Genomic DNA, 26,415 nt, shown 5'->3' with positions numbered 1-26,415 from the left:
TTTCCTTTGTTGTTAAGCAGTAGTATTTTGTTAATCTTTTAATAAAGAAGGAACGTTGGAACACAACTGGTTTAAGGCTAAGGCTTTAGCTCAAATAATGAGCTCTATGTTAATAGAATGCTATCTAATTCAATATTATTATAAACTGTTATATTTTAAGAATATTAAATACTTCTATTCGCTTTAATGTAAACTTTTTTTAATATGGGAACCGAATAACTCTTTCTATAAGCTAATAATTTTACAAAAATAAAAAATTTCTTGAGCAAAGTCAAACGGCTTTTGGAAGCACGTATTTAGAACTTCGGGAGGTGAGAAGCATAAATATAAGTGAGTGAGTAACTAGTGCGTTTGAATAAGTTATTAAATTTGAGTTTATGTCCTATGCACAACAGTGTAAATGTTTTTTACAATATTAGATTAAAATTGACTTGCAACAACGGGTAACTCTCATATCAAGCATGATGACATAACCCAAAAAATCAAAGTAATACTAAATTAAGTTTTAAAAAAATGTAACAGAAATTTACATGGTCAATATGTATAACATTAAACTCTTAGATATACACGTATAGAGTATGCACATGGTAAACTTACATTTTTTTGCGGGTATAAAAAATCATTTTTTCTTATATAATTTTAACTAAAAGTTTAATTACATAAAAGTTACTCAACTAAGTTATTTTTCCCTTACATAACACTTTTAAATACCACTTTTTTTCTTTCTATTTTTTTTTTTTTTTTTTTTTTTGCTCCGATTTTGTATAACCTGAAATGCTAAAATTTTGTAAGAGAAAATTGTATCTCATTTTAAAAAAAAAATTCCTTTCTTTTGTTGTTAAGCAGTAGTATTTTGTTAATCTTTTAATTAAGAAGGAACGTTGGAACACAACTGGTTTAAGGCCAAGGCTTTAGCTCAAATAATGACCTCTATGTTAATAGAATGCTATCTGATTCAATATTATTATAAACTGTTATATTTTAAGAATATTAAATACTTCTATTCGCTTTAATGTAAACTTTTTTTTGCTGCCTATGGGAACCTTGAATAACTCTTTCTATAAGCTAATAATTTTACAAAAATAAAAAAAATTTCTTGAGCAAAGTCAAACCAAATTTAAAGTCTTTATGGAAGACGTATTTAGAACTTCGGAAGATGAGAAGCATAAATATAAGTGAGTGAGTAACTAGTGCGTTTGAATAAGTTATTAAATTTGAGTTTATGTCGAACTCATGCACAACAAAATTTTAAAAAAAATGTTTTTTACAATATTAGATTAAAGTTGACTTGCAACAACGAGTAACTCTCATATCAAGCATGATGACATAACCCAAAAAATCAAAGTAATAACCTGCTATAGCTGATTAAGTTTTAAAAAAATGTAACATAAATTTACATTGTCAATATATATATAACATTAAACTCTTAGATATACACGTATAGTTCCACCCAAATGTACTTATTATTCTTTTTTAACGTATGCACATGGGAAACTTTTCCCGTAAAGGAGTTCAAACTAAATCACGAATATTACTTCATGCTGCCTCAGTGACTGGACATCTTGACAATAAACACTTCTAGTTGCTAACATGACGATTCACTAATAAAGATTTTAATTGTTGACTAGGCGATATACAGTAAAACCAAAATATGAAGCTTTTTGGTTCTTTGCTCTCTTCTGCTGGGCATGTTTGGACATGTCATAACTTCAAATTTAAAATCTCTATATGAATGACTATTGATGGAACTAGGAAGAAAAAGTGGAACCGTCTAATGCAAGGAAACCTTATGAGTAAGATTATATGTTACAGTACCAAGAATTAATTAATTTGGAGCAATTGTTCTATAAATTATCGCCTTTTACCTTTTCCTTGATAAAGCAATATTCCTACATCCCATCTTCAACACATTCAATGATATAGTTGGTACAACATGCAATACACAATCAATAGTGTCTACTACCCTACAAGTACCCAAAATCAATCGTATGCCAACTCTTACCATCAAAATCTCGACAACTTTAGAACCACTTCCAACTGTATCCACTCCAAAAATATTACCAGCATAACAAACTTTCAACCCCTAAAATCACTAAAAGACATTGCAGAATTTACCAGTCCTTCCCCAGCATATAAGGACCCCTAATAAATCAACCACTTCCCTGCCTTGGCTTTCATATGAAGAGCTTGTGCAACAGCTTATCGACCAGGACAAATGCTGAAGTCTTGATCCGGATTCTTTTATGTTAAGGGCGCGTTAGTATTTTTGGATAAATCTCAGTATCCAAATTCCATATCCCGCCAATGAAGAATTGCCTCCACAAACACTACCCTTAAGTACACATATGCAATCATTTCTGGGCCGTTGCCTCCAAATCAGACAAGATTTTACTCATCTCCTCAAAATAAGGCCATTTTTCCTGGCTTTTCTTGTCACTCTTGTTTTCCTGTTATAGAATGCCAAAACATTGTTAAAAAGTAGCTCTCCAAACAGAAAATCTTTGGACAAGAATTTCAACAGGATGCAGGTGAAAGGCGAATCTTCAACTAAAAGAAAATATACAAAATATTTCCTGTGTGTCTATTTTGTTTTAGCAGTCTCCATGTATCTACAATTCAAGAAATCGATAAATCTTATTTCTCTCTTTTTTCCCTTGAGCGGTCACAACACACCATAACAAAAGGGTACCTATCCCTACTTTCATTTCAATGTCCTCAGACAGAAATAATGTGATATCCTTCAGGAAAAAAATGTTCTGAAAGGGATAGTCAAAATGCATGGTTTATGGTTCTATTGTGAAATATATTTTCTTCCAATAAAGTTTGAGCATGCTAATCAGCACAACCAAATGTACATGCGCTCAATTAGGAAACAAGAAAAAGAAACACTCACCTCATACTTTTGAACCAGAGAAGCCCAGAGAGATTTACACTGTCCAGGACTTCGATTGACTCCAATAGATAGTAAATTTGAAGATATCTCTTCCCATAGTGCCATTCGTCCCCGAACAACTTGGAACCTGCTGTGGAGTTCCCCGCGCAATTTAATCAATTTCTTTATTTCCTCATGTTTCCATCTGTTTCTCTTCAAAGGCTTGGAAGATTTCATCATAGATTGTGGAAAGCCAGAATCAATTTGAATGCTTTCTTTTCTGGACGATTCTGATTCCTCCTGTGTTGAAGCACCAAACTTACCTTCTTTTAACTGACCAAGTAGTGATGATGATACAAAAGACTTTGAAGAGTCATCTAATAATACCTGAGCGGGAGAATATTCATCCAGCGAGTTTGAGCTTGAAGTAGTTGCTCCGTCGTGCGTAAGTCTCTCAATATCCATATCATCACCTGCACGTAAAAGTTAGGGAAGAAATGACAGCAAAATTTAATCATGTATCGGATCTAATCATATCAGAAGACGAATATCAACAAGCAACTTCCGATGTAATATCTATCCTCCGACTAATGAAATTGAATTGTCCAGAAAAGAAAAATAAAAGATAGTAATTTCATGATGCACAAGCACACTTGCATACTTTTAGCCAAGAATTGCATGCCCTTTAGACAAATAGAGAACATGTGAGAATTCCATTGTCCTTTTTCTGGGTTTTTTGTGTGTGTGTGTGTGTTTGTTGTGGTGGTGGTGGTGGGGGGGGGTGGGGGGGGGGGGGTGTGGACTAGGGGCTATAGGCTATACATGCCCTGAGAATTCCATTGTAAATAGCAGAAATCAAGAACTCAGGTTTTGGGGGAGTGGGATTCCCTGAAGACCAAAAGTCAAAGTAGCATAACATGTGAGAGGGGTAAAACCAAATCTCTTACTTTTCACCCACTAAAGGGCTTCTAAATATTGGAGCAACCCCTTTCAGTACTTGTTATGAACATGACAAATGTTAACCAAATTGTAACACAACAAACTATAGTTAGTTAAACCCGTAATTGCAGTACATATGTGAGTGACCCCCAACATGTAGATTCAGTGTAAGTGATGTTCTAGTTCTACTCAAAATTCATATATACAAACATGAATGGCCAACCCCACCACCCTAACCCTAGACTTATTGGTCCATTAGCAATTACATTAAGAGGATCACTAGCATACCAACCCGAAGAGATTACTCTGCCTAGCATATTATAAGATTAGAAAACCACGGAATGCATTGGAAAGAATTACTGAGAAAAATTATTTCATTGTAAAGAAGCATGAGAGGAACAAAACCTTTCACTTGCTCAGCTGCATCATCAATTGGATAGCCATGGCCATTGCCTTCTTCTGCACTTGCCCCACTTGCCTGTCTTCTTTTCTGATCTTCATCCAACACATTCTTCAGTGCTGAAATTCCAAAACCTACATGTGATTTTCCAGAAAGTTTTCCATTGATTTCATCAGCCAGGACTCCTGCAGGATTTTCAAAGGCAACGGCAATAACCTCAGGTCTTTTACTACTGTATTTCCTGACCATTTTCCTAAGAACTTCAGACACAGTTCTTTCCATGTGCGACAATGGGCAATTCAATGGACAGCTTGACAGTGCAGCATGTGCAGCTTTATGAAGCGCATCCAGAAGTTTCCCTTTGTCAAGCCACAAGCATCGTGTGGTGATTCTTATTTTTCCTTTCAAAGCTTTCTCTGTCATACCATCCGTGGATTGAGGACGTAATATTTCCATACTGCATTACAAATATCTTACAAAAATCAGATCACAAAGTGGAAAAATATGTGATGCATCACAAGCTTAAGAAAATTACCTGATCACTATAATACCATCGGAAGCAATTCTTAGTCTCTCATCAATACAAAGTTCAGCAGCTGTACCAAATGCTTTGTCGCCATCACTATACATCAACTGCAAAAACAAATTATAAGACCAGTGTCATGTCTGCACAGATCAGCTTAAACTAGAAAGCAAGATGAAAGACTGCAGTCTTTGTTTACACAATGACAGAGTGAGAAACCTGCAAATTTTGCTTCCCCAGGGAAATGTAACCATTGGATAGAACTTTTCTGTTCCTCAAATGAGAGATTCCAAGCATCTCTCCATTCTTGATAACCTATTCAAACACAGTTACAATAACAGAGGTCACTTTAAATCAGCATCGAGAATGAACTGAGAAGGCTTAACAACAATGCTTATAATGCAAGCGATTCAACTGAATCATTCTCTCACTGCAGATCATTCCCAATGCTTGGAGCCTTTCATCCCCTTTATTTTTCTTCAAGTCTATATAATCATATATTTTTGACAAATCATCAAAATAAATAGGCTTGCACTTCTTGCAACCCAAGGGAGGAAACTGGAAACTGAAATATGCATAATAAAAGCACTGTTTGGTTGTTCAGCTTAGATCCATTCGGGCAAATAGAAAATCAGTCTAAATAGTTGATCCTTTAATTAGAATCTTCAGACATTAGGACCATTGGTCACAGAAAAGGTAATGGAGCAGAGAATCAATTAGAACTGTTAGAACAGCTCTTAGCTAAATCTTGAAAAAGGAATTGTATGCAACATATTGGATACTAAGACACACTTTCCTCAAACACTATATCTACCATTGATGAAAATAGTGGGTCTGGGAGGTGACGTATACAGAATCTTAAAAATACAAAAATACGTTTAAAAAAAGGACTATCTGCCACATTCTGAGCTTAAACCAGTGAGATATCAACATCTGACCCAGCCATCTTTTCTAGCCAGAGATGAAAGGCACTAATGGAATTATAGGTGGACTTTCAACCTGCATTGTCCTTGCAAGCTTATTGCCCAGCTCCTGCTGGCAAAGATAAGAGAGGACACAGTGGAACACAATGCAAGGTCTAGGTCGACCTCTAGAATAAAGATACAAAACTTGTTTATCATCCATGATTGGGATCGACCTCCAGAAGCTCACAAGTTAGCTAAGTGCCCCAGAAAGACATAACCTGAATGTTGGACTATTGGGGAGGAATGTGGGAATTCAGAAAATCTTAATAGAGCTTTCTATAATTATGGGTGAACTGAAGTAGCAAATTTAAACAAAAGAATACTAAAGAGTCAAGTATCAGCACAATGGGCACGTGGAAACAAAGCGAACTAGTTGACTTCATCAATTCGTTATATTTTGAGAAAGTAGGAGAATTGTAAATCTTGAGAAATCCACTGGAGCATACACCTCAAGCAAACTCCCAAAAGAGACATGCTTCCATCATGATACAGTTTCCTAAAATAACAAGAATACCATTATGGATAAATTATTTCCCTCATTATCTCAAGAAAATGTTCCCGCAACACACCTTAAATCCAATGGCTACATGTCCATACAATTTGAAGGTACTGGAAGCAACAAGCATTACTAATCAAACATCGAAACAAAACCATACTACTTACAGTTGTATGCCGAATTCCAGTTGATTTCCCCAATAATTCATGCTCTTTAAGGAATAAGAGCTCGCCATGGACTGGAAGAAAATGTTGTGGCTTCACAATCCTTAACACTTCTTCCTTCAGAACAGGAAATCCATCATAAATATTGTAGCTTAGAACATTGAGCATGAGATTGTAAAAAGGTGATAAGAAAATTGATAAAATAGAACGGGATCAGAACTGTGTAATGCTCCGGGATATAATCTGAGAAACTGGAATTCTTGAAATTTGACACGATTTCTTGTCCCTTTCTTTGTTTTTCTAAAGCAAAAAGATTCATAAAAATGAAAACCATATTCCTCCTGCCCTTCTTCTTCTCTCTTCAACATGTCTTTCATCCACGGGCCAACCATGAAGAACATAAAAAGTATAGCCAGCTTAAAAAAAGTGCCCGCAATGTGATTCACTTGCCCGCTCTCAAATTTTCCCTTTTCCAATTACAATAAGTACCTTCTTCATTTTCTTGTCACAATATGATAAAAAGAAATGCACATGATCTTATAACCAACTTTTCATTTTGCTTCTATAAGGTGGAAGCAAGAATGATACTTAAAACGCCGTTAAGTTAGTGAACGAGAGGAAAGCCAATGAAGATCTAACAGGTATACTCCTACTAGCTTCTACCAGTAAAAGGAATAACTCAAGATAAAGTCATGGGACTCGAGAGGCCCCCCCTGGGTAAAAAAAGGAAGCCTTACTCCCTAAAGTGTAAGTGTTCACTTAAAAGAAGACTTTACCAGCTCTTCACGATGAGCATGGCCGGATGTATGCAGCAGCTCATTCTTTCCCATCACTATAGTTGATCCTATATCTGATATCCGGTTCAACATTTGAATCACCCGGGTATCATTACCAGGAATCACCTACAAAAGAAGATTGCATAGCTGATTATGGCAGTCCAAAAACATTATCAATTATCTTTCTGCAAACTTAAGACTTCCAAAGAACACCTCAAGGAATCTTTCTCTTGAATAGTTTCAAAAGAGCCTAAAAGCATTAACAAAATCAAGAAGACGTGTTCCTTTTACTTTACCTGATCCAAAAAATATTCAAGAAGATACGTTCCTGAGCATTCATCATATAAATAGGAAAGAGAAATTAAAGAAAAAAAGATATTCACAGTTACCAAATAAAGATTATCCTAAGCTGTTCATCATGCAAGCAAAGGAAACAGTCAAGGATACAAATCAAGACTGCATTTGCTGTCAATCCTCCTTCTCTAGAAATTTATCCCCAATAGGACCTTATTTTGCATCTCTTCCTTAAATTTATTTCACTTTTCCTATTTTGTTTGGTATTGGAAGGAAACTCAGCAGCATGATACTATTCAGTCACAAAGAGGGAAATTTATAGTTCACATCATTTAAAGTAGATTCTCTTTGCAAAGCTACTAATCAACAAAACCACCTCCTTTCATATGGCAGAGATGTTGTAGAGCAAATAAGCTCTATTAAAACAAAGCATATAAACTCTTTAAACTAAAACATGGCTAAGATAGTAAGGAAGCACAAAATGGCGAAAGCACAAGAAGAGCTATCTGGGGAGAAGCTACAAACACCAAGACTAAAATTCCTCAACTACTAGTACATCGGCTGCAAGGAAATAAAATTCTTCAGGGGGGCGTGCATGTATCAAACAGTCTCTCATTGGAGTCAGAGTCAAAGATTAAAGCTATTATGCCAAAGTCAAGACACGGATGATCTTAATTGATCAGATACATCTGCTGAGAATAGGACTCCTGAGAATGAATTTGTCATGAATGAAAAATTCACATTGCCTTGAGTTCTACAATACGGTACCTTGGCTGAATATAAAACTAGATCTTCTTTGTTTAATTTGAGGGAATGACTACTTCCATATGACGCAAGATTCAACGCAGCACGTGGTTCTGCCTGACACGACAGAGAGTAGGTTACATATTGTGTAAGTGAAGCTTCCAAAGCTGGCAGACACATCAACAATACTTACTTGAGAACCTGTTGTCACAATCAACAAATCTTTTGGGGCATAAGCATCAATATCTTCCACCTTTACCTGAATTAGATGTGTGTACTTATGAGTGGGGAAGAAATTAGAATATGAAGAGTAGATTTATAAGGAAGAAATTTAAGAAAATGGGCACTGTTACATATCAAAAATATCCCTTCTGTATATGACAAGATGCATTACACAGATTAGACAATGATATCATATAAAAGATTGAATGATAATCCTCACTAGATTAATGCTCAAGGTGTTCCCCTCCCTCTATCATCAGATTCTAATTGATCAAGACATTTGATCTGGATTCTTCAACTTCAACAGAGTAGCAGATCCAAAGAGGAGACAAAATTTAATGTTGTATGACGGGGAAAGGAAGGAAACTCCACCTCCCCCTTCTTATCCCCTTCCCCAACCACACCCCAGGTCAGAAGATCAGAAAAGAAACAAACAACCTCAACAACGTGTTCTCTTTTTCCATCAGGGGTCTTTAGTACATGGCTAAACAGTCATGTCAGTCTATCATGTACCGAATACCATGTTATGGCCATTTGTTTGCACTTTTGGTGTATTGTAATAAAAATCTGGCATAATCACAAACCGCATACAATCTATTAAGCAACGCCATTGAGGAGGTGATTCCTGGATTAGAACTACCTCTTGAGGACTTCAGATGGCCAAAGTGTCCTTTGAATATGATGTCAACGAATATAATTCAGGGGTGATGATGGAACCAAAGTTAATTTCACCACATAACAAGTATCAGGATGAATTCCAAATATCTCGTCTTAATACAATCGAAGAAAAACTAAATTATTTAATCCTCACCTTATCTTGTAACGATCTTACAAAGCACTCTACCATTTATATTTTATATAATGGTTAACACTACAACTATGGTATAGAAAAATATGTAAGTCGAGACTTGTAAGCTTAACAGTCTTGCACAATTATGCATGTCAATTGGCTTATCAGGTTCTTTGGAAGCAGATAAGGTATGTCCTCCAGTGTCCAGTCAAAAGAGACCTTGACAATTTAGGCCATTACCAGAGTTGATGGGTCGATTGGTGCTTTCCCATCTTTCCATGCAGCGTCAAGATATGTCCTCAAGGACATGCCAACAAATACCTATTAAACAATCATGTTATAATCTGAATCTGGAAAACAGAAAATGATAGTCTAAACAACACTAAAAGATCATAAGAACACGTGGAAAAGATTTGAATAACAGAGATGAGAGACAGTTTACCAGCTTTCTGCCAGTCAAGTCAGCTGCAGCTTTCACACTGCCAAGACGATGAATATTTGATGCAAACTGAGTAGTGATAACCCTTCCTTTTGCAGCCGAAATGTGCCTCAGCAACGAATCTGCAACTACAGTTTCACTGAGTGTCCTTCCAGGGGAAAGGACATTTGTTGAATCACTCATCATCTGAAAAGGAATACACCCAACAATAATTTATTTTAGGTTTGCTTCAATGAACAACATATCCTCCATGTTTTTTCCGGCCATGCACTTAAACTTTTTAGAATGATAAAAAAAGAAATAGAGGTGCATACGCATAAAGCAAATAAGTAACACTATATTTGAGGCAGGCGCTGAGATAATTTCCATTATGGAGCAACAAACCGGTACAATCAAGCGAACATGGTGTGCTATATGCATCACATGTTCAGAGTAAATATACCAAAATAAAATAAAAAGACATTTTTTCCAACATAAGACACTGTTCATAGCACAGAAAAGTTACAATGACGAAATTGTGGTGTTAATCTAATTCAAGAGGATTTTTCAACACTTTTAAGAAAATATGCATGTAAAAGGGAGAGACTGAGCTCAGAGCAATGTGAGAAGGGGGGAGGAGAGCACAGTGGGAGAATATACATCATAGATATGCATGTATACACTCGATAAAAGAACCTAAAATCATCCAAACATAACACAAAATTTCATGATAGTGGTACATACAGCTGAATATTAAAAGGAAAAAGAAAGGAGTTCACAGAAGATGTATCTAAGGATGTACTTTATCTAACTGAATAGCAGTCACAGTTTACTGCTAGAGAACGTTAATAGTAATTCATTTCTTGCCGACCATGCACTCTTCAAGCCCCTCAATATGTATAACTTCACACCTTATTTCAATATCATTCTAAAAGTAAAACGTCTAATTGAAAAAAGTAAATTCCACAATAAGATACTATCCGTACCAAAGTAACACCTTCTTTTGAGAGTTCCTCAAGGGCCTCACGGTCAAAAACCTTCCCATCGAGTGGTGACTCATCTATCTGTCAAATACAGAATAAAAGACTCATAATGCTACCAATCAGAAAAGAACACTCATATGCTAAAATACAGATAATAAACCTAAACGGAAAGGAAGACTATAAGAGGGACACAATGCAATACCTTCCAGTCACCTGTATGGAGGATGGTACCATCAGAACAACGTAATACTATTCCACTACAATCTGGAATAGAATGGGTAACCGTTATAGGTTCTACCTCAAAGGGCCCAGCCGTAAATTTCCTTCTTGTTTTAAATACCTTAAGCCTAGATGGAACAAATATCCCAAACTCCTTCAATCGCTTCTTAATTAGCTGCTTACAAAACAATAGAGATACTTAGTTCAACAGATATCGGCATATAACACTGTTGAAAAGCTTATAGCAAAAGGAACATGATGCTCTAATCAATAAGTATGCAACAGTAGGTATTGGTGTCTCAATTCATGTCCTGCATGGGTTTTGGATCATGCTCCAACAAAATTAAATTAGCCTTGCAGCCAATGAGATAGTATACCAACCACTTGACCTTGTTCATTAATAACAACAATAAGAAAGGCATCCAAGCACTTATAGAAAGGAGAAAATGAAAAGAACTAAAGAACAAAAAGAAAATTTCCAAATGGAGATCAGAAGGCTGAAGAAGTTAGAAACAGAGACAAAGGTAGAGAGAGAGAGATACCAAGGATAACAAATAGAATAGATCAGAAGGAAGTTTCACTTTTTCAATTTGATGAAGATAAAAATGAAAAGACAGATGAATGAAAGACTGAAGAGACGAAAAATCAAGTAATTTCAGATTTTCCTTTGCTTGGTAGGACCGTAGGAGAGAGAAGACGAAAAACTTTGTTCTGTTACTGGATCTCAAGGATAAACAGTTTTAGTATGCTTTCAACTATTTCTCAAGGAAAAAGGTTCCACTTTGATTTGAGATCTTCTCCTTTTCTTCTTTTGAGATAGAAGGCAGATTTAGGTTTTTATGGCTTTAGGCTTAAAAATACCACATATCCTTGTGGACACAGGATTACTATATAATCAAAAGCAGCCAAGGAACTTATAGGATCTTAACAAACCTCCATTGTGAACGACGATGCAAAAATCGGTGTATGAGAATCCAGAGCAGGAATTACCTGTTAGGATAAAAAATGTCAAGGAAACATAAACTGTGAAAAATACATACAAGTATATTTGGATATTAAACAAGAGGAACTGGAACACCAAGAAATATACTCCATGCATCAGAAAAGGCTAATACCAACAAAGGGGAGACAATCCATAAAGGGACATGGGATAATAAAGATGAGAAAATTCTTACTAAACCTATCAAAGAAAGAACCTTAGAAACACGACCTCTAACAGAAGGATAAGTTCTGTATGACATAGACAAGTTGCTTAGAAAATTTAGAAGTATGATTCTTTAACTTAGATCCAGTGTGTGAGTACATTCTCCCTGAACCTACTATGCAAATATATGTCCATCAGTGCACATAACGCTATGAATAGATTAGAATAAAAACTTTACCCATGGCAGCGCACCAATGTGGTCTTCATGTCCATGGGTTATAATAACTGCTTCAATTTTGTGGCTCCATTTCTTAATGAATGTTGTGTCAGGAATAATCTTCTGGACACCAGGCTCGTCATAGCTGGATAGGGCGTCCAATAAGATCCCAAGTCAGTCCATGACAAAGAAATACGGACAAGTTAACTAAAATTTCAAAGCCGAGCATAGCTAGTAATATTTAAGGAAAGAAATTCTTTTAACAGTTCATCATTCCCCGTAGGAACTTTTAACTTATACATAAAAGTTTAGAGGAGCTTTCAGTAGGACATGATGACTGGTCCTTTGGACCTCCACCATTAGATTAACGACTAAAACAGAAAGATCCTTTGGACCTCCACCATTAGATTAATGACTAAAACAGAAAGAGTAATCAAAAAGAATCATTAAAGGGAGATTCCGCAAAATTTTCTGCACAGCGATATCTTAATAGATAGTTAAAAAGTTGCACGAAAGACTACTTTGTAACACCTACCCTGGGAACATTATTCCAGCATCAATAAGAATATAACGATCATAATTTCCAACAAGCATGCAATTCATCCCAATTTCTCCCAGACCACCAATAGGAAGAACACGTAAAGGTGGGCCATCAGACCCTTCATGGAATTGTTCCATCCTTCGTTGGACAGAATCGTCGATGCTTCTTCCAGTACCCTCCATTTTTGGAGGTCTTTTACGAGGACCTTTTGATCCGCGGACACCTGAAACGACACTAACTTTCAGCAATAAATAGAATAAACAACTTTCAACGAAGTTCAGCTTAACAGCAGCTTCAAGAAGCGAAGGGATGTAAGAATTAAGAATCAAAGAACATCTCCGAGCTAAATCGAATTATATTAACACTGGTCATAGTGTATCTATATCTGCCTCTTACATAAACGTAAGCATACAGTTTACTCAGAGGTAATGCAAGTAGGGCTACAATATATGTTTGTAAGTGTATTCGTAAATCATAACATTGACTGACTTTAACAGCAAATCCAACTATAGTTGTAAAGGACTGGAGGGTTTACTGTGAAACTCAAGGATAACATTACAAAGAAGGCTAGAAAGTTCAAAAATGATAAAGTTGTCCCATTTCACGACAACAAAAACGAATAAGTCAATCTCAAATGATAAGAACTACAATCACTAACACCTAAACTATCACTTTTTCGCGAGTTTCATACCTCAACTATCCATTGTTCCCTTTACCTACCTAAACTACTCACTCCCTTTGTATTAAAACACAACTCGATGCTGAGTTAGCCAAATATTTAAAATCAATCGATAACCTGCGCGTGAAGCCAACTCAGCATCGAGGTGTGTTTTAATACAAAAGGAGCGATAGTTTAGGAAGGTAAATGGAGCCATGGAAAGTTGAGGTATGAAACTCACGAAAAAGTGATAGAGTTTAGGTGTTTTTGACCATTAGGCAGCAATTTACCCATTAAAACTAGTTAAGCAATTAAATTGCCATTACTTCATTTCTTTTGTAGTTTTATCCAGTGGGGAAATTATTCGTTTCCTATGTTGTTACTGACATAGTGTTTTACCAAAGTGAACAGATTTCTTTCAAATACTCCACAAATATGACTTCACTCTAACATTTCTCATTACTTCAACTCAAAACCAAACCAATTAAAACGAAGGCAAAATAAGAATGCCATGTACCTATAGTAGAAGAAGGAGTATAGCAAGAAATATAACCCTTTCTAGGGTTTAACTGATGACACATTTTGTACGGACACAGTGAAATTGCGCTGAAAGCGGCCATGTGAATAAATACTCCTTAACTACAATAGCAACTATATTGAAGGTATATGAATGGAAGTTTAGCTAACAAAGAAAAGCTATATTAGAGTGCTAATTGCTCTGCAACAGAGCGGAAAATGGAGAGTTTACGTTTGCAGAGAGATAAAGGGGGGAAAAAGGATATTTGTTTGCTGGAAAACTGAAAGAAAGAATGTGAGACCGTAAAAATATCTTTCTTATCGTTTTGGCCTCTGATATTTGCATTCCCTTACAGGGGAAAAAGATCAAAGGGATGATGTAAGGCACGTGACAACGCAATTGTGGAGAATTTACTTGATAAACGAAAAATAAAGTGTGCATAAATGGTTAGTAATTGAAGATCATTTCTTATTTATTTCAATATATAAATGATTATTTAATATATTGTTAACGGGGGGCGGAACTAGAAAGCTAGCTACGCGTTTGGCCAAATCCAATAGTTTTAGTATAATTCAAAGATCTAGAATCCATAAAATTTAAACCATGGCTCCGCTTGTGTATTTAGATTCAGCTACAATGTTACATATCAGCGCACGAAGTATATAAATTATTGAAGTTGCCCTTCAACAAGTTTCCTAAAACAAATAAATGTAGGACATGTGTCTACATTTAAATTATTATACTTAATTATGATTGAATACCGTGCATTTCACTCCATTAAATCATTAATGAATCATTTGACAATAGTAAGCAAATGTTGTTTAGTGCAAACGCCTGATATGGGTAAGTTTTACAACACCACCATATATGTTAAATTATAACACTGGCAGCCAAACACCTTTATGAAATATGTAATGTGGGGCCTGTTGGTAAGAATAATGAATTGCTATTTTCATTAAAAACAGTTAAATAATGCGGCAGTCAGACGCTTCGACCCGCATTGAATGTTAGGCCACTCATCAAACATGAAGGCACTATTTTCATTAAAAGCATTTAACCAACTCGCCAGTCAGATTCTTTGACCCGCATTGAATGTTGGGCCATTCGTCGAAGATAAAAGTATCTCAAACCAATTTATTAAAGGAAGAATTACATGGTGTATCTAACTGTATTTAACATTCGTAGGTATACTCTCACGGAATTACCATTAGTAGCTACACTTTTTATTTTGTAGCAAATACCCTCTTTGCATCTTCTCCGAAATCCACCACTACCGATCTTCCTCACCTAGTCGGAATCACCATCCCTAACTCAAAATCATCGAATCTCATATGAGATCCACCATTGATGGAAAGAACTTCCATCGTGCTGCTGTTGATGTGATTTGAAAATTAAATCTAGGAAATCCACCATTGATGGAAGAACTTCCATCATGCTGCTGATATGATCTGAAAATCAAATGCACAAAATCCACAATTGATGGAGAGAACTTTCGTCGTGCCGTCGATGTTAATAACAACATACCCAAAGGAAATCCTACAATGTGGAGTCTGGAAAGGATAGAATGTATACAGACCTTACCTCTACTTGGAAGATAGAGAAGCTGTTTCCAAAAGACCCTACCAAGAGAAAATTTGTCAAAAAGGTTAGATACATACAAATAGATCAAAGCAATTTGAAAATGAAAATAACGAGAGCGAAAAAGCCATGATAAAGCAAGCATGAGACAGAGGCAATAAATACATAAAGTAAAAAGCATGATATACATTAAGAAAAGGCAGTACCTACGGTCGATATACAAATGGACTAATCGCATTACAAGACGTAACAGAATGTAACAGAAAGTCAAAGGTCAAGAATATAATACTACGACTCCCACTACCGGCCTACTAAGTAGTGTGGCACACGGCTATCTCTACCGTTCTACCCTAATCTGTGACCTCCATAGCTTCCTATCTAAGGTCATGTCCTCAGTAAGCTGTACCTTCGCCATGTTCCCGTCTAATAACCTCTCCCCAATTCTTCTTTGGCCTACCCCTCCCTCTCCTGAAACCGTCCCTAGCCAACCTCTCACTCCTCCGCACCGGGGCATCCATGCATTTCCTTTGCACATGACCAAACCATCTCAGCCTCATTTCCCACATCTTTTCATCCACCGAGGCCACTCCTACTTTGTCCCAGATATCTTCAATTCTAATCCTATCTCTCCTAATATGCCCGCACATCCATCGCAACATCCTCATTTCCACAACTTTAATCTTCTGAACATAAGAGTTCTTGACTAGCTAACACTCCACCCCATATAAGATAGTTGGTCTAACCACCACTCTATAGAACTTGCCTTTAAGTTTTGGAGGCACCTTCTTGTCACACAAGACTCCGGATGCTAGCTCCATTTCATCTACCCTGCCCCAATACGATGTGCGACGTCATCATCAATCTCGCCATTCCCTTGGATAATAGAGCCTAGATATTTGAAACTTCCTTTCTTTTGAATGACCTGCATATCAAGCCTCACTTCTACGCCAGCCTCATCCGATGCATCATGGAACTTGCACTCCAAATATTCCGTCTTGGTCTTGCTCAACATGAACCCTTTAGACTCCAGAGTGCCGCTGTTGATATGATTTGAAAATCAGATTCGGACCGAGACACTTCTATCATGCTGGGGCAGGAGAAATTCTCCCGCATTGAAAACATTTTTTAGACCTGGGATGTATTTCTATATTCCAAAGGAGAATTTTTCCATCATATCCTTGTAATTCTATATTTCACCTTCATTTGCACCATGTATGTATTATTTTTTAGGCATGGGATGTATTTTTGTCGTTTGTATCCCGGTTTTTTTGTTGTTTTTATCCGTGTATACACCCCTATTTTCTGTATTTCGCTTTGGTTTTATTCGTTGCGTGAATAAATACAATTGATACAGGTTGTATTCGTAGCACGAACTAATACAGTTGACACAAGTTCCATTCGTTGCACAAATAAATACAGTTGATACAGGCGGCTGGCAACCAAACATTTGCTATGAATTGTAAATATTGAAATCATAGCTGCGCCTGGTAATTAGCTAGCAGTAAACTATAGTGGTCTCTGAAATTTCCTCTTTATTAAAATATGCTCTAATCATATACAGTACCCATTGTCTGTCTACCCGTCGAAAGCATAAAGTAGATATCAGCTGTTTCTACCTATTACAATCAGTTAGATGGTTCAGTCAAAAAGAACTTCTGATTACAAAAGCAAAGCATTTACGCGCCTATAAAGCTTGTCTTGGTAGTGAGCTGTTGTTACGAGTAATTTCCTATTCCAGCATACATCTAATAAAACATCATAAAGTCAAGAATGGCTGACTACAAATTGCTGAGTGGCTCTGATTTCTACTCCAGCCCTTAACAATCAAAGCATTTCCAACATAACTACAAAGCGCCAGATAGTAACCATTTGCTCACAGGAGTTCGTTCCTCTTTATCCTTTTCTTAGGGCGCATTTGACAAATCCCTAACATTCAAGACCTACTGAAATACGATACACTCTTTCTACCAGCAGAAGCATGCTCTTGAGCAGATTATTAGAATGCTGCTATATAAGATCCCCTAGTTTATGTAGGACATCCTTTGTCCAAAAAATATGGCCTGACAAGCCCTATTTTCTTGCAGAATGGTCAGTACCAGAAACCTGTTTGCGGTTCAAGTAGTGAATGACGGCATCTTCAGTCCTGTAAGGTTCACAGAAAGTAGGTTAGATGATCTGAAAAGTTTGTAAGGTACACATAATGTTGATTATCTTAGACAGATCAACCAAAACAGTTTCAAAGTTCAAACGAAAGCATAAATCATAATGGTTGTGGACAGATGGAGATCAAGTTTTAGCCGGCTGCATTTTGATTAGAAAATCTTTCCTGGGTTAGATCAGAGATGTTCACAGAATCAAAGTGACATTATAACATTTTATGTTATTTTCAGAAGATATAGTGACCATAATATTGAACAAAAAGAGTGTGGTTATACAGCATTGTGAACACCACAAAATTTAAGCCCAAATAATCAATAATTAGGATAGTTAGGAAAGAAGTTTACCAAGGCTGATTGTAGAATTCAGAACGTTTCTCCATTTCTGAAACACGGGTGGAATCATCAGAAACAAGCTTAAGATCCCTGGCTTGAGATGCAACTAACGCATTAATAAAATCGGCAGGCGACTGACTAAATCCCAGAAAGAAAGCTCGCCTTCTTTGATGTTCATGGATTTTCTTTATAGCGTTGGAAATAGTTTCATCATATGCATCAATTTCCTTGTTCTTCTCTAAACTAGATAAGAAAGAGGACATTTCCTTCTGCAATGTCAAGGGAACATCAACCAGTACATCATAACAAGTGTTCCCAGCTGGGCTATTTCCAGATAGCTTAATCCTGTGCTCCAAATGAATAGGTTGAGGGGCAGTTAAATGTTGAGTAATCTTTTGGGAAACCTGGGCAAATTTCAGCTTTTCTTCTCCAAAAACCTTCTTTAGAGGAGCATCACAAGTGAACGAGGAGGTGTCATCAGATATCTGTAGCTTCCTAGTTTTTACATAGTACCATAAAGCAGCTAAAACTCTAGCTCGTGTCTCAACCTCAATACCAAGAACCTCTTGCAAAGCTGGTGAAAGTTTAAATTTCTCAGGCATATAATTCATTTCCAGCCTGATGATAGCAGTAAACTCCTTATCCCCTTTCCTCTTAATCTCATAACCCTCATGAAGCGCTGGTGATCGAGAACTATCCCACAAGATTACATGGTTATCAGGATATAGATTCTGATCCAAGTAAACAGTAATTTTTTTGAAGAAAGCTGAAAACTTTGGGTAAGAAACGACCGATTTCTGCTCCATTTCCGACCTAGAAGGATCCGGCCCACCCCCCAAAATCCTCCCAAGAATCTTAAGAGACCATGAAGCTGGCTCAACACTATCTGGTGTCTGATTAGCAAAAGTATTGAACACATAAATTCTCAGGGTTTTCTGGATACGCGGAGGATTCTTAAGGGATTCCAACATATCAATCTTCTTTCTAAAAAGAGTAGCATCTACACGAGCCTCGAGTTCAAGCAAATTAGAGTAAAGTGCTGACTCGGGCAACACCGCAGCCACTTTATCAGGTATAAGCTTATCAGAAACTTTACGCTTTTTCCTTCTCACAGCCGGGGTTAGTTCTATGGTCTTTAAAGGTGAAGCAGTAGCTTGACCATGGCTAGATGAACCACCGGTTCGAGAAGGCGGTCGATGCAGCACTTTTCTATTACCACCACCAGAGGCTGTGTTGGGTGTAGAATTAGCGGTTGATGAGACACCACCAGCATTGGTGTTAACACCTGAAGTGATGTAATGGCTAAAGGCTTGAGCTTGGCTTTGGAATTGAGCATTAGAACGTTGGGTTTGTGATTCGGATAATTGAAAATGGCCAGGGTAGGGTGAACCACGTTGTGCTGGTGATTGAGAGAAGTGATGTGGTGGTGGTGGTTGATTGTGGTTTATGGGCATAGATTGAGAAACTAAGTTTGCTAAACTGACGTTCTTAACTGGATTGTTATTATTCATAGCGGATTTCTACCTACAAACCAGAATTAGGGTTTCTTTTCAAGTTTTAATATAGAGGTCTTTTGAACAATTATAGAAACACAAAACGGATTTTACCTGAAAAAGGAGTATACCGGAAAATCGGGTGAAGTTCGCCGGAGAAAGAGACGGAAGTAGCAAGTTCGCCGGTGAGGGAGAGTGATCGTTCAATATCGTTGGCCCAACTACTGCGCCAGCACTTAAATGCACTTGTTTCTTGGCCCATAATACGGCCCAAAGGGAACACGGATTGCCAACCCTTTCATGAAAACAACCCAAATAAGTTCGTTTTAAAAAGGCTGATTTATGCAAATATTCCCTTTTTTAGGCCATCATTTAGAATTTGTCCTAATTTTTTAAATTTGCGCAAATATAGCTCCTTATAAGTTATCCTTTCTGACAGAGTTATACTCGGATCTAGTGTTTGCTCCTATATTTCTCAACGTTCCAAGCAAAATATTAGACTATCGTCTACTATCTGTATAAATTACAAAGTTTTAGACTTTATTCTACTGTTTCCTCATACAATTTTCAGTTTGCTCAAAAAGATTCATAGTATAAAAAGTGGACCATTTACTAAACAGTTGTCCCAAATGACAATTTCTGCTCATGAATAGAGAAGGGGTACAAAAAGAAAATCGATAAACCGCACTAAACCGATAATCTGAGTCAAACCGAGAAAAAAACTTGATTAGTGATTTGACTTGATTTGGTATTGGAAAAAAAAAATCGACCAAAATTGGTTTGGTTTTAACTAAAAAAAATCACACTGAAACAAATCAACCCGACATTACATGTATACACTTTTTAAAATATTTTATACATTAAAATATTTATTTGTAATGTAATTTATAAATATTTCTTAAAACTATACATATTTTTCGATCTTTTAACATATTATTTCAAGCTTAGACCTAAACTTTTGAATGATCCAATAAATTTTAGGGTCATTTGCACAATTGTCCTTCAAAGGCACTGGTCTTTAATTTTTTGTCCTTCACTAAAAATCCTTTGGTTTCTGATTCGAACCCCCGATCAGTCAAAATTTTCTTTAAAAAAAATTGTAAAGTAGAGTTTAGATTTGCAAGGCAGAGTTTCAAACTCTACCTTATGGTAGAGTTTTGCCTTCACCACAAGACAGGCATAGTTTTGCCTTCAAGCAGGCAAAACTCTGCCTTAGGGCAATTTTTTTTTTTTTTTTTTTTAACTTAGTTGGAATTTTACAAACCTTTGAATTAAGGCCTAACTTTTGCCCAAATAAGCGTAATTTTGTGCAAAAGTTAGGCCTTAACGCAGAGATTTGCCTTAAGGCCTAATATTGAGAAAAGTTTGCCTTAAGGCAAACCTCTGTCTTAATGCCTAACTTCGCTATAAACCTCGTTGTGCAAAATTTTTTTTTTTTTTTTTTTATTGAGCCGGGGTTCGAACCCAAAACCTCGGGGTATTAGGCAAAGGAAAAATGAAAGACCACCAATTTGAGGTGCAAAAATTAAAGCTCTGTGCCTTTGAAGGACAATCCGCACAAAAAAAAAAGTAATTTTATAGCACATAAATGTTAGTAATTCAAATAAAGTCCAAATCAATACTAATGCTAACAAAAGAAATTCAATTCTAACACTAGCAATGACAATAATATTGGATATCTATTCTTTAGTTTTGATTGGTTTAGATAGTGAAAATAAATAATTTGATTTTATTTTTTTCTTTGTCATGTAATTAACACTTATTTTAGCATAAGTTAGTATTTTTAGATTATGATCATTTCACTATGGCTTAATCAGCAATATTTATTTTATGCAATTTCATTATCTTTTTTGTTGAATATTTTATTACAATGTCATCACTCATCTCACATTTATTTTATTTTCTTTAAGATACACTTTAATATATAGTTGTATCTTACTAGGACTAAATAAATATTTGAAGTAAAAGTTATATATTTTGTACGAAGACTTTTTTTTTAAAAAAAAAAACCAGAAAAACCCAAGAAAACAGAAAAATCCAAAAAAATCCGAGGTTGAAAAACCCGATTGGTGTGATTTGATATTTGAAAAAGCCGAACAACCCGGTCTATGCGCTAAATCCATTACACTTTCGAGATTATGGGTTTATAATCTGTAATTTATTACTCTCTCCGTCCCATAATAAGTGTCACCTTAACAAAAAAACACGCATATTAAGAAATCAATAATGCAATGTAAAATTTACCAAATTACCCCTATATAATAAAAATAAATTACTTTTTCCTCTTGATTAGAGCATGCACAAGTAGTAAACCTTTTGATATTGAGAATCCAACAATACCAAATTACCATGTGACTTTTCTAATCATCATTTAGATGATACTTTAACTTGTCAATTTTTGTCTAAGGATAGAATTGAAAAAAACTATTCAATTTGTGTCTTGATTTCCTAAGGTGACACTTATTATGGGACAATTTTTTTTAGCTAATGTGACACTTATTATGATACGGAGGGAGTACAATTTACTAATTTTCACATATATTTCTAAGAACTGGATTGAAAACGTTGAGTCCCTCCTCAGTCCTTACATTCTCATCCGCCACCATCCATGAAAGTTTGCATTTTTAATAATGAATTGTATCTGTAAAATTATATGACCTCAAATGGGAGGTATACACCTAAAATTTGATTATATACACTAATAGTACAGAGAGACTAAAATGGTTTTTTACGCTAACTGATTTATAATAGTGGTTATGTATGTTGTTTTTATTACCAATAATGTTTATGAGTAAAACCTATATATATTTTTACTTGAACAGATTGGCAAATATCCATTTACAGAGTAAAGGCATATAACTTAAACTCAGTGATATAATTACTACTCTACTAGAGATACGAATTACTTTGAATAGAATAAAAGCGAACGTTAAAAACCTAAGTGGTTTTAAGCTTGATCGATTTATATTGCAAAGATAGATGACCAAAAAGTAAGAAGAATGATAATGCTAGGCAAGTGTGTACCTCGCAAAGATTTTGGGAGAAACTGAATTGATAACACTTTGCTCTAACGAAGAAAACAAGTACCAAAGTATTACATGCTCTTTCTACTATGAACGTAGAAGACCCAAATCACCAATTAACATGTATATTAATCATTGATGGAACCTTATATTTCACCCGAGTAATTTCAGTCATTTTGGCCAGCAGTAAATCCATATATAATTAATTACCTTTACGGTGCATTAAATAGTGCGGTATAAAGCAACACCTTGAGTTGCGAAAGCACTCGGTGGGGAACTTTACGAGGTACCAAAACTACAATCGTACTTCGACCCACACTGACGAGTATTAATGGAAAATGACAGATAGATCCAATCAAGGAAAAAAATTCCAGCAGTCTAAGCCATAAAATAAGGTAAACATCCAACTCAAGTCTCGGAATAGTAAGAATAAGCATAATGGAACCACAAGTTTCTAAACGTGGTTCAAAGGTGCCAAAATTGTTTCAAAACAGATACTATAAGGACACACAAACTTAACACATTCTGCATTCCAAGAAGATTCTTAGCTCACGCCTTTGCCTTTCTAGAAGCCAACTGACTCTCAGGCTGCATTACAAAAGAAAATGTTTAGGAACATTTCTAAAAATGCTAGGAGAAGACAAAGAACTGGCAAATTTAACCGTTATGCAGAAGACAGAAGAAAACAAAAGGCAAGCTATATGCAAGTGCAAGAGTCCACTGAATATGCAAATAATAAAATAAACAGTGACAAGGAAATAGTTTACCTCCTTCTTGACGGACTCTTCCTTCTCAGACAATGTCAACTCAATATGGCAGGGGTGAGACATATAGGCTGCAAAAAGGACAAGAGGTTAGGATTGAGATATATCAATGACTAGATACAACAAGATGCAGATAGAAAATAAGAGCACTTACGGTTAATTCTTCCGTGTGCTCGGTATGTGCGGCGCCTCTGTTTTTGTGCTTGATTTACTTGGATGTGAGAAATGAAAAGTGAATCCACATCCAACCCTTTAACCTAAATAAGTTCAAAGGAACAGCGAAATCAGCTTCATGGCACATAGAACAATCATGAAAGCTGTACACATTCTTTCTAGAAAAAAAAAAACATAATCTGATATTACCTCAGCGTTGCTCTCAGCATTCTTGAGTAAATCTAGAATAAACCCTGCAGATTTAACAGGCCAGCGTCCTTGACCATTTGAATGGCGATTCTTCGCCTGAGCAGTACGACCAACCCCACGACAAAAGCGTGTGAAGGGAATGGCTTGTTTGTGGGCAAGAACATCTTCAAGGTATCTCTTGGCCTTGTCCAACGGCATCTTCCTAAGTGCATGCGCTGTCTCTCGTGTATTCTGTAAGTAGATAATGCATATTTAGTAAGAACGGTTAAGGATAGAACTACCATCAGAAATCCAGAACTGGTAATTCCAACTTGGGGTGAAAAGATCGTATTTGTAAACAGTATTCCAGTTCATTTTGGAGAAAGAGCTCTGTACTACATAGAAATGGTTAGAATCAAGGAAACCTCCTGGCCTGGGGTTTGGCATTAAATAGGCAAATACCTCATTAAATTTCTTTTAGTAAAGACCAAACTAAAATGAGTAAAGACCAAACTAAAATGTATATTACTAGATCAGTCCTATTTACCAAAATATAATTAAAATAAGAATGAGAAGAAAAAGACAAAGGAAGCTCATGTTAAATACATCGGAAGGACCAAACCAGTTAAATGTCAACCAGAATGACAAAAATTCATTAACATATAGGTCAAGCAAAGATGGACCACAGACAAGAATGAAAGGTCAAGCTGATCATTTATGACCATAATAAACCATATGTTCGAACCAAAAAGAGTGACATGCCAACTTACGAAATGAATGATTAAACCAACTTTGGCTATCACTGAAAAATTTGGAGTGATCAAAATGTGCTGTGAAAGATTTTGAAGTGAGATTGTTTTAACAGCACATGTTGAGAATCTGAAAATGAATGCTGGAAAATACTCAAGGTAGCCTGCCCAGGAACAACAACATAACCCGTGTAATCCCACGTTTGGGGTCTGGGGAGGGTGGTGTGTATGCAGCCGTACCCTTACCTTGTGAAGGTAGAGACGATGTTTCCGATAGACTCCCGACTCAAGTAAAGCATAACAAAAACAAGTATCGAAAGGAAATACAGTAGTGTAACCAGAGCAAAGGAAACATATAATAATAAAATCGAAGAATAAAATAGTAGAAGATGAGGGAAAGTAGAGAATGCTCGACTAAGTACAAAGTGCAAAATGATTTGTGGATAGCGAAACTTATTTTATTTTGTCAATAGCTAAATATTTTACTTAAAGACTTTGCAATACAACAGTTTGGCAAAGGAATCCTCAGAACTAAGTTTTTGTAACGGCAAGTGATTCCAGAACCTTTTTTAATAATTGTGTTGCTTGGCCAGCTTGCACACACATCAACTAATTCCACGGGTACCTAATACCTCTCACTTGCACAGGTAAGTGTGTCCACCAAGGCTTGAACATGAGATCTCAGGGTTCTTAACTCTCAACATTGACCACTAGGCATGCTTCTATGATCAAGGGGAAATATTTTCTTCAACCTTTGAGGTGCCGTTTGGCCATAAAAATTATTCACTTTTTTCCGGAATTTTTTTTCACTTTTGGGCGTTTGGCCATAAATATTACGAATACAACTTGAAGTTGTATTCCGGAATACCAAAAACTCAAAAAACTTATTTTTCAAAAAAATTACACTTTTTTACAACTACATTTCACCAAAAATTATGGCCAAACACAACTCCAACTCCGACTTCAAAAATTCCAAAAAAAGTGAATTTGTTTTTGGTATCTATGGCCAAACGGCTACTAAATCACTTGTTACCATCAACAAGCTGACACTGTTTAAGGCAAATTACCAAGTTGTATATCTTTTATTTATCCATACCAGTTATCACTCGACACTAATCTTGACATACACTAAGACAAAACAGAATCCAAACTTGTATGTATTTTACTCATTCACATTAGTAACAAAACATATAATCCAACTTTTTTTGACAATACAAATAATCCAACTTACAAACAAGAAAAGTAAGAAATTAATAGAAACATTACCAAAGCATTACTTGATGATTATTCGCAAGTTATTTAGTTGCCATAGACTGCTAATTGTTACAACCCAACACTATAACAATAACTTTAAGGTGCAAGCAATAGATGATGAAAGGAGAAAGTAGGCACCTTAAAATGAACTCGGAGACTTGAACCCCTGGATTTGCAAGCTATAAAAAAAAAAACACGAAACAGCCACAAATTATATTCACAAAAGAAAAAAATAGATCAAGCAACATCGCATGACACGATTCATGAAACATGAAAGAAGTGTATATGCAAATCAAATTAGGTACTCACATTTGGTGGGGTTATCGGGTTCCTTGGAATACTTAACCTGCATTAACCAAAGCATTACCACGTAAGTAAAAACTTATAAGGTTGTTGGGCATAATGATTCTACGACAAACTAATCGTCTTACCATGTCTACCGGCGATGCTGCTGCTCCAGGTCAGTCCCTTGTTCGTTAACCCAAAAAGAAAGGAGATGAAAAATAGGGTTTCCAACTGAAGTGGGATGATGATAGGGTTTTACATGTCAATTGGGCTAGGCTAGTCGGCCTTTTAGAGTAATGGGCCTCCCAATTTTAAGTGAGTCCGGAACCAAAATGACCCCAAAAAAACATTTTAAACTAAAATACCCCAACAAAAAAAAAAAAAAAAAAAATTACAAAACTACCTTTTTAAGGCAAGAAAAATCGCGCTAAAGCACTTAACCGTAACGGCCCGTTAAGTGCTTTAGCACAAGATTTTTTTTTCCGCGCTAAAGGATTTTTGGAAAATGCTCTCACCTATATCCCAAAAGTCATTTTTTATTAAATTTCGTCGG

The 26,415-nt window shown here is 36.0% G+C and overlaps 3 protein-coding genes across 4 annotated transcripts; all 3 read right to left on the bottom strand.

The window, feature by feature from the left end:
• Window positions 1–1,806: 1,806 nt before the first annotated feature.
• On the bottom strand, window positions 1,807–14,262 carry LOC132055224 (ribonuclease J). 2 transcript variants are annotated; one of them, XM_059446926.1, is made up of 18 exons: window positions 13,883–14,259; window positions 12,702–12,930; window positions 12,188–12,311; window positions 11,739–11,795; window positions 10,789–10,980; window positions 10,590–10,667; window positions 9,628–9,810; window positions 9,426–9,506; window positions 8,367–8,432; window positions 8,198–8,290; window positions 7,136–7,261; window positions 6,363–6,476; window positions 4,954–5,049; window positions 4,747–4,844; window positions 4,217–4,668; window positions 3,260–3,345; window positions 2,894–3,172; window positions 1,807–2,447 (listed from the first exon to the last, which is right to left on the bottom strand). In XM_059446926.1, exons 1-18 carry the CDS (start codon window positions 13,983–13,985, stop codon window positions 2,352–2,354), a joined length of 2,553 nt encoding a protein of 850 aa, XP_059302909.1. In that variant the 5' UTR covers window positions 13,986–14,259; the 3' UTR covers window positions 1,807–2,351. The 2 variants fall into 2 exon arrangements, with proteins under 2 accessions (XP_059302909.1, XP_059302908.1); XM_059446925.1 differs by having other exon boundaries at window positions 2,894–3,345; window positions 13,883–14,262.
• A 2,710-nt stretch (window positions 14,263–16,972) lies between these two features.
• On the bottom strand, window positions 16,973–19,665 carry LOC132055223 (SWI/SNF complex component SNF12 homolog). The gene is made up of 2 exons (XM_059446924.1): window positions 17,965–19,665; window positions 16,973–17,603 (listed from the first exon to the last, which is right to left on the bottom strand). Exons 1-2 carry the CDS (start codon window positions 19,461–19,463, stop codon window positions 17,531–17,533), a joined length of 1,572 nt encoding a protein of 523 aa, XP_059302907.1. The 5' UTR covers window positions 19,464–19,665; the 3' UTR covers window positions 16,973–17,530.
• A 3,158-nt stretch (window positions 19,666–22,823) lies between these two features.
• On the bottom strand, window positions 22,824–26,128 carry LOC132055222 (large ribosomal subunit protein uL22y). The gene is made up of 7 exons (XM_059446923.1): window positions 26,009–26,128; window positions 25,887–25,923; window positions 25,716–25,756; window positions 23,596–23,826; window positions 23,387–23,489; window positions 23,236–23,303; window positions 22,824–23,056 (listed from the first exon to the last, which is right to left on the bottom strand). The coding sequence occupies exons 1-7, from the start codon at window positions 26,009–26,011 to the stop codon at window positions 23,018–23,020; spliced, it is 522 nt and encodes a 173-aa protein (XP_059302906.1). The 5' UTR covers window positions 26,012–26,128; the 3' UTR covers window positions 22,824–23,017.
• Between the last annotated feature and the right edge of the window lie 287 nt (window positions 26,129–26,415).

This window comes from Lycium ferocissimum, chromosome 5 (genome assembly GCF_029784015.1).
Source record: "Lycium ferocissimum isolate CSIRO_LF1 chromosome 5, AGI_CSIRO_Lferr_CH_V1, whole genome shotgun sequence".
NCBI lineage: Eukaryota > Viridiplantae > Streptophyta > Magnoliopsida > Solanales > Solanaceae > Lycium > Lycium ferocissimum.
The sequence above is the reverse complement of the archived record's forward strand: the minus strand, read 5'-3'. Positions and strand labels throughout refer to the sequence as shown.

Bases quoted from the DNA above. Each gene is read 5' to 3' on its own strand.
- LOC132055224 (XM_059446925.1), bottom strand. From the start codon at position 13,985: ATGGCCGCTTTCAGCGCAATTTCACTGTGTCCGTACAAAATGTGTCAT. The intron at 10,668-10,788 runs GTATTGCATTGT...TGTATTTGACAG, and splicing joins TCCATACAGGTGACTGGAAG to ATAGATGAGTCACCACTCGA. The intron at 8,433-9,425 runs GTAATGGCCTAA...CATCTAATTCAG, and splicing joins CAATCGACCCATCAACTCTG to GTAAAGGTGGAAGATATTGA.
- LOC132055222 (XM_059446923.1), bottom strand. The intron at 23,490-23,595 runs GTAATATCAGAT...GAACTTATTTAG, and splicing joins ATGCTGAGAGCAACGCTGAG to GTTAAAGGGTTGGATGTGGA. The intron at 23,304-23,386 runs GTAAGTGCTCTT...TCCTTTTTGCAG, and splicing joins AGCACACGGAAGAATTAACC to CCTATATGTCTCACCCCTGC.
- LOC132055223 (XM_059446924.1), bottom strand. From the start codon at position 19,463: ATGAATAATAACAATCCAGTTAAGAACGTCAGTTTAGCAAACTTAGTT. The intron at 17,604-17,964 runs GTAAACTTCTTT...TGAACCTTACAG, and splicing joins GAATTCTACAATCAGCCTTG to GACTGAAGATGCCGTCATTC.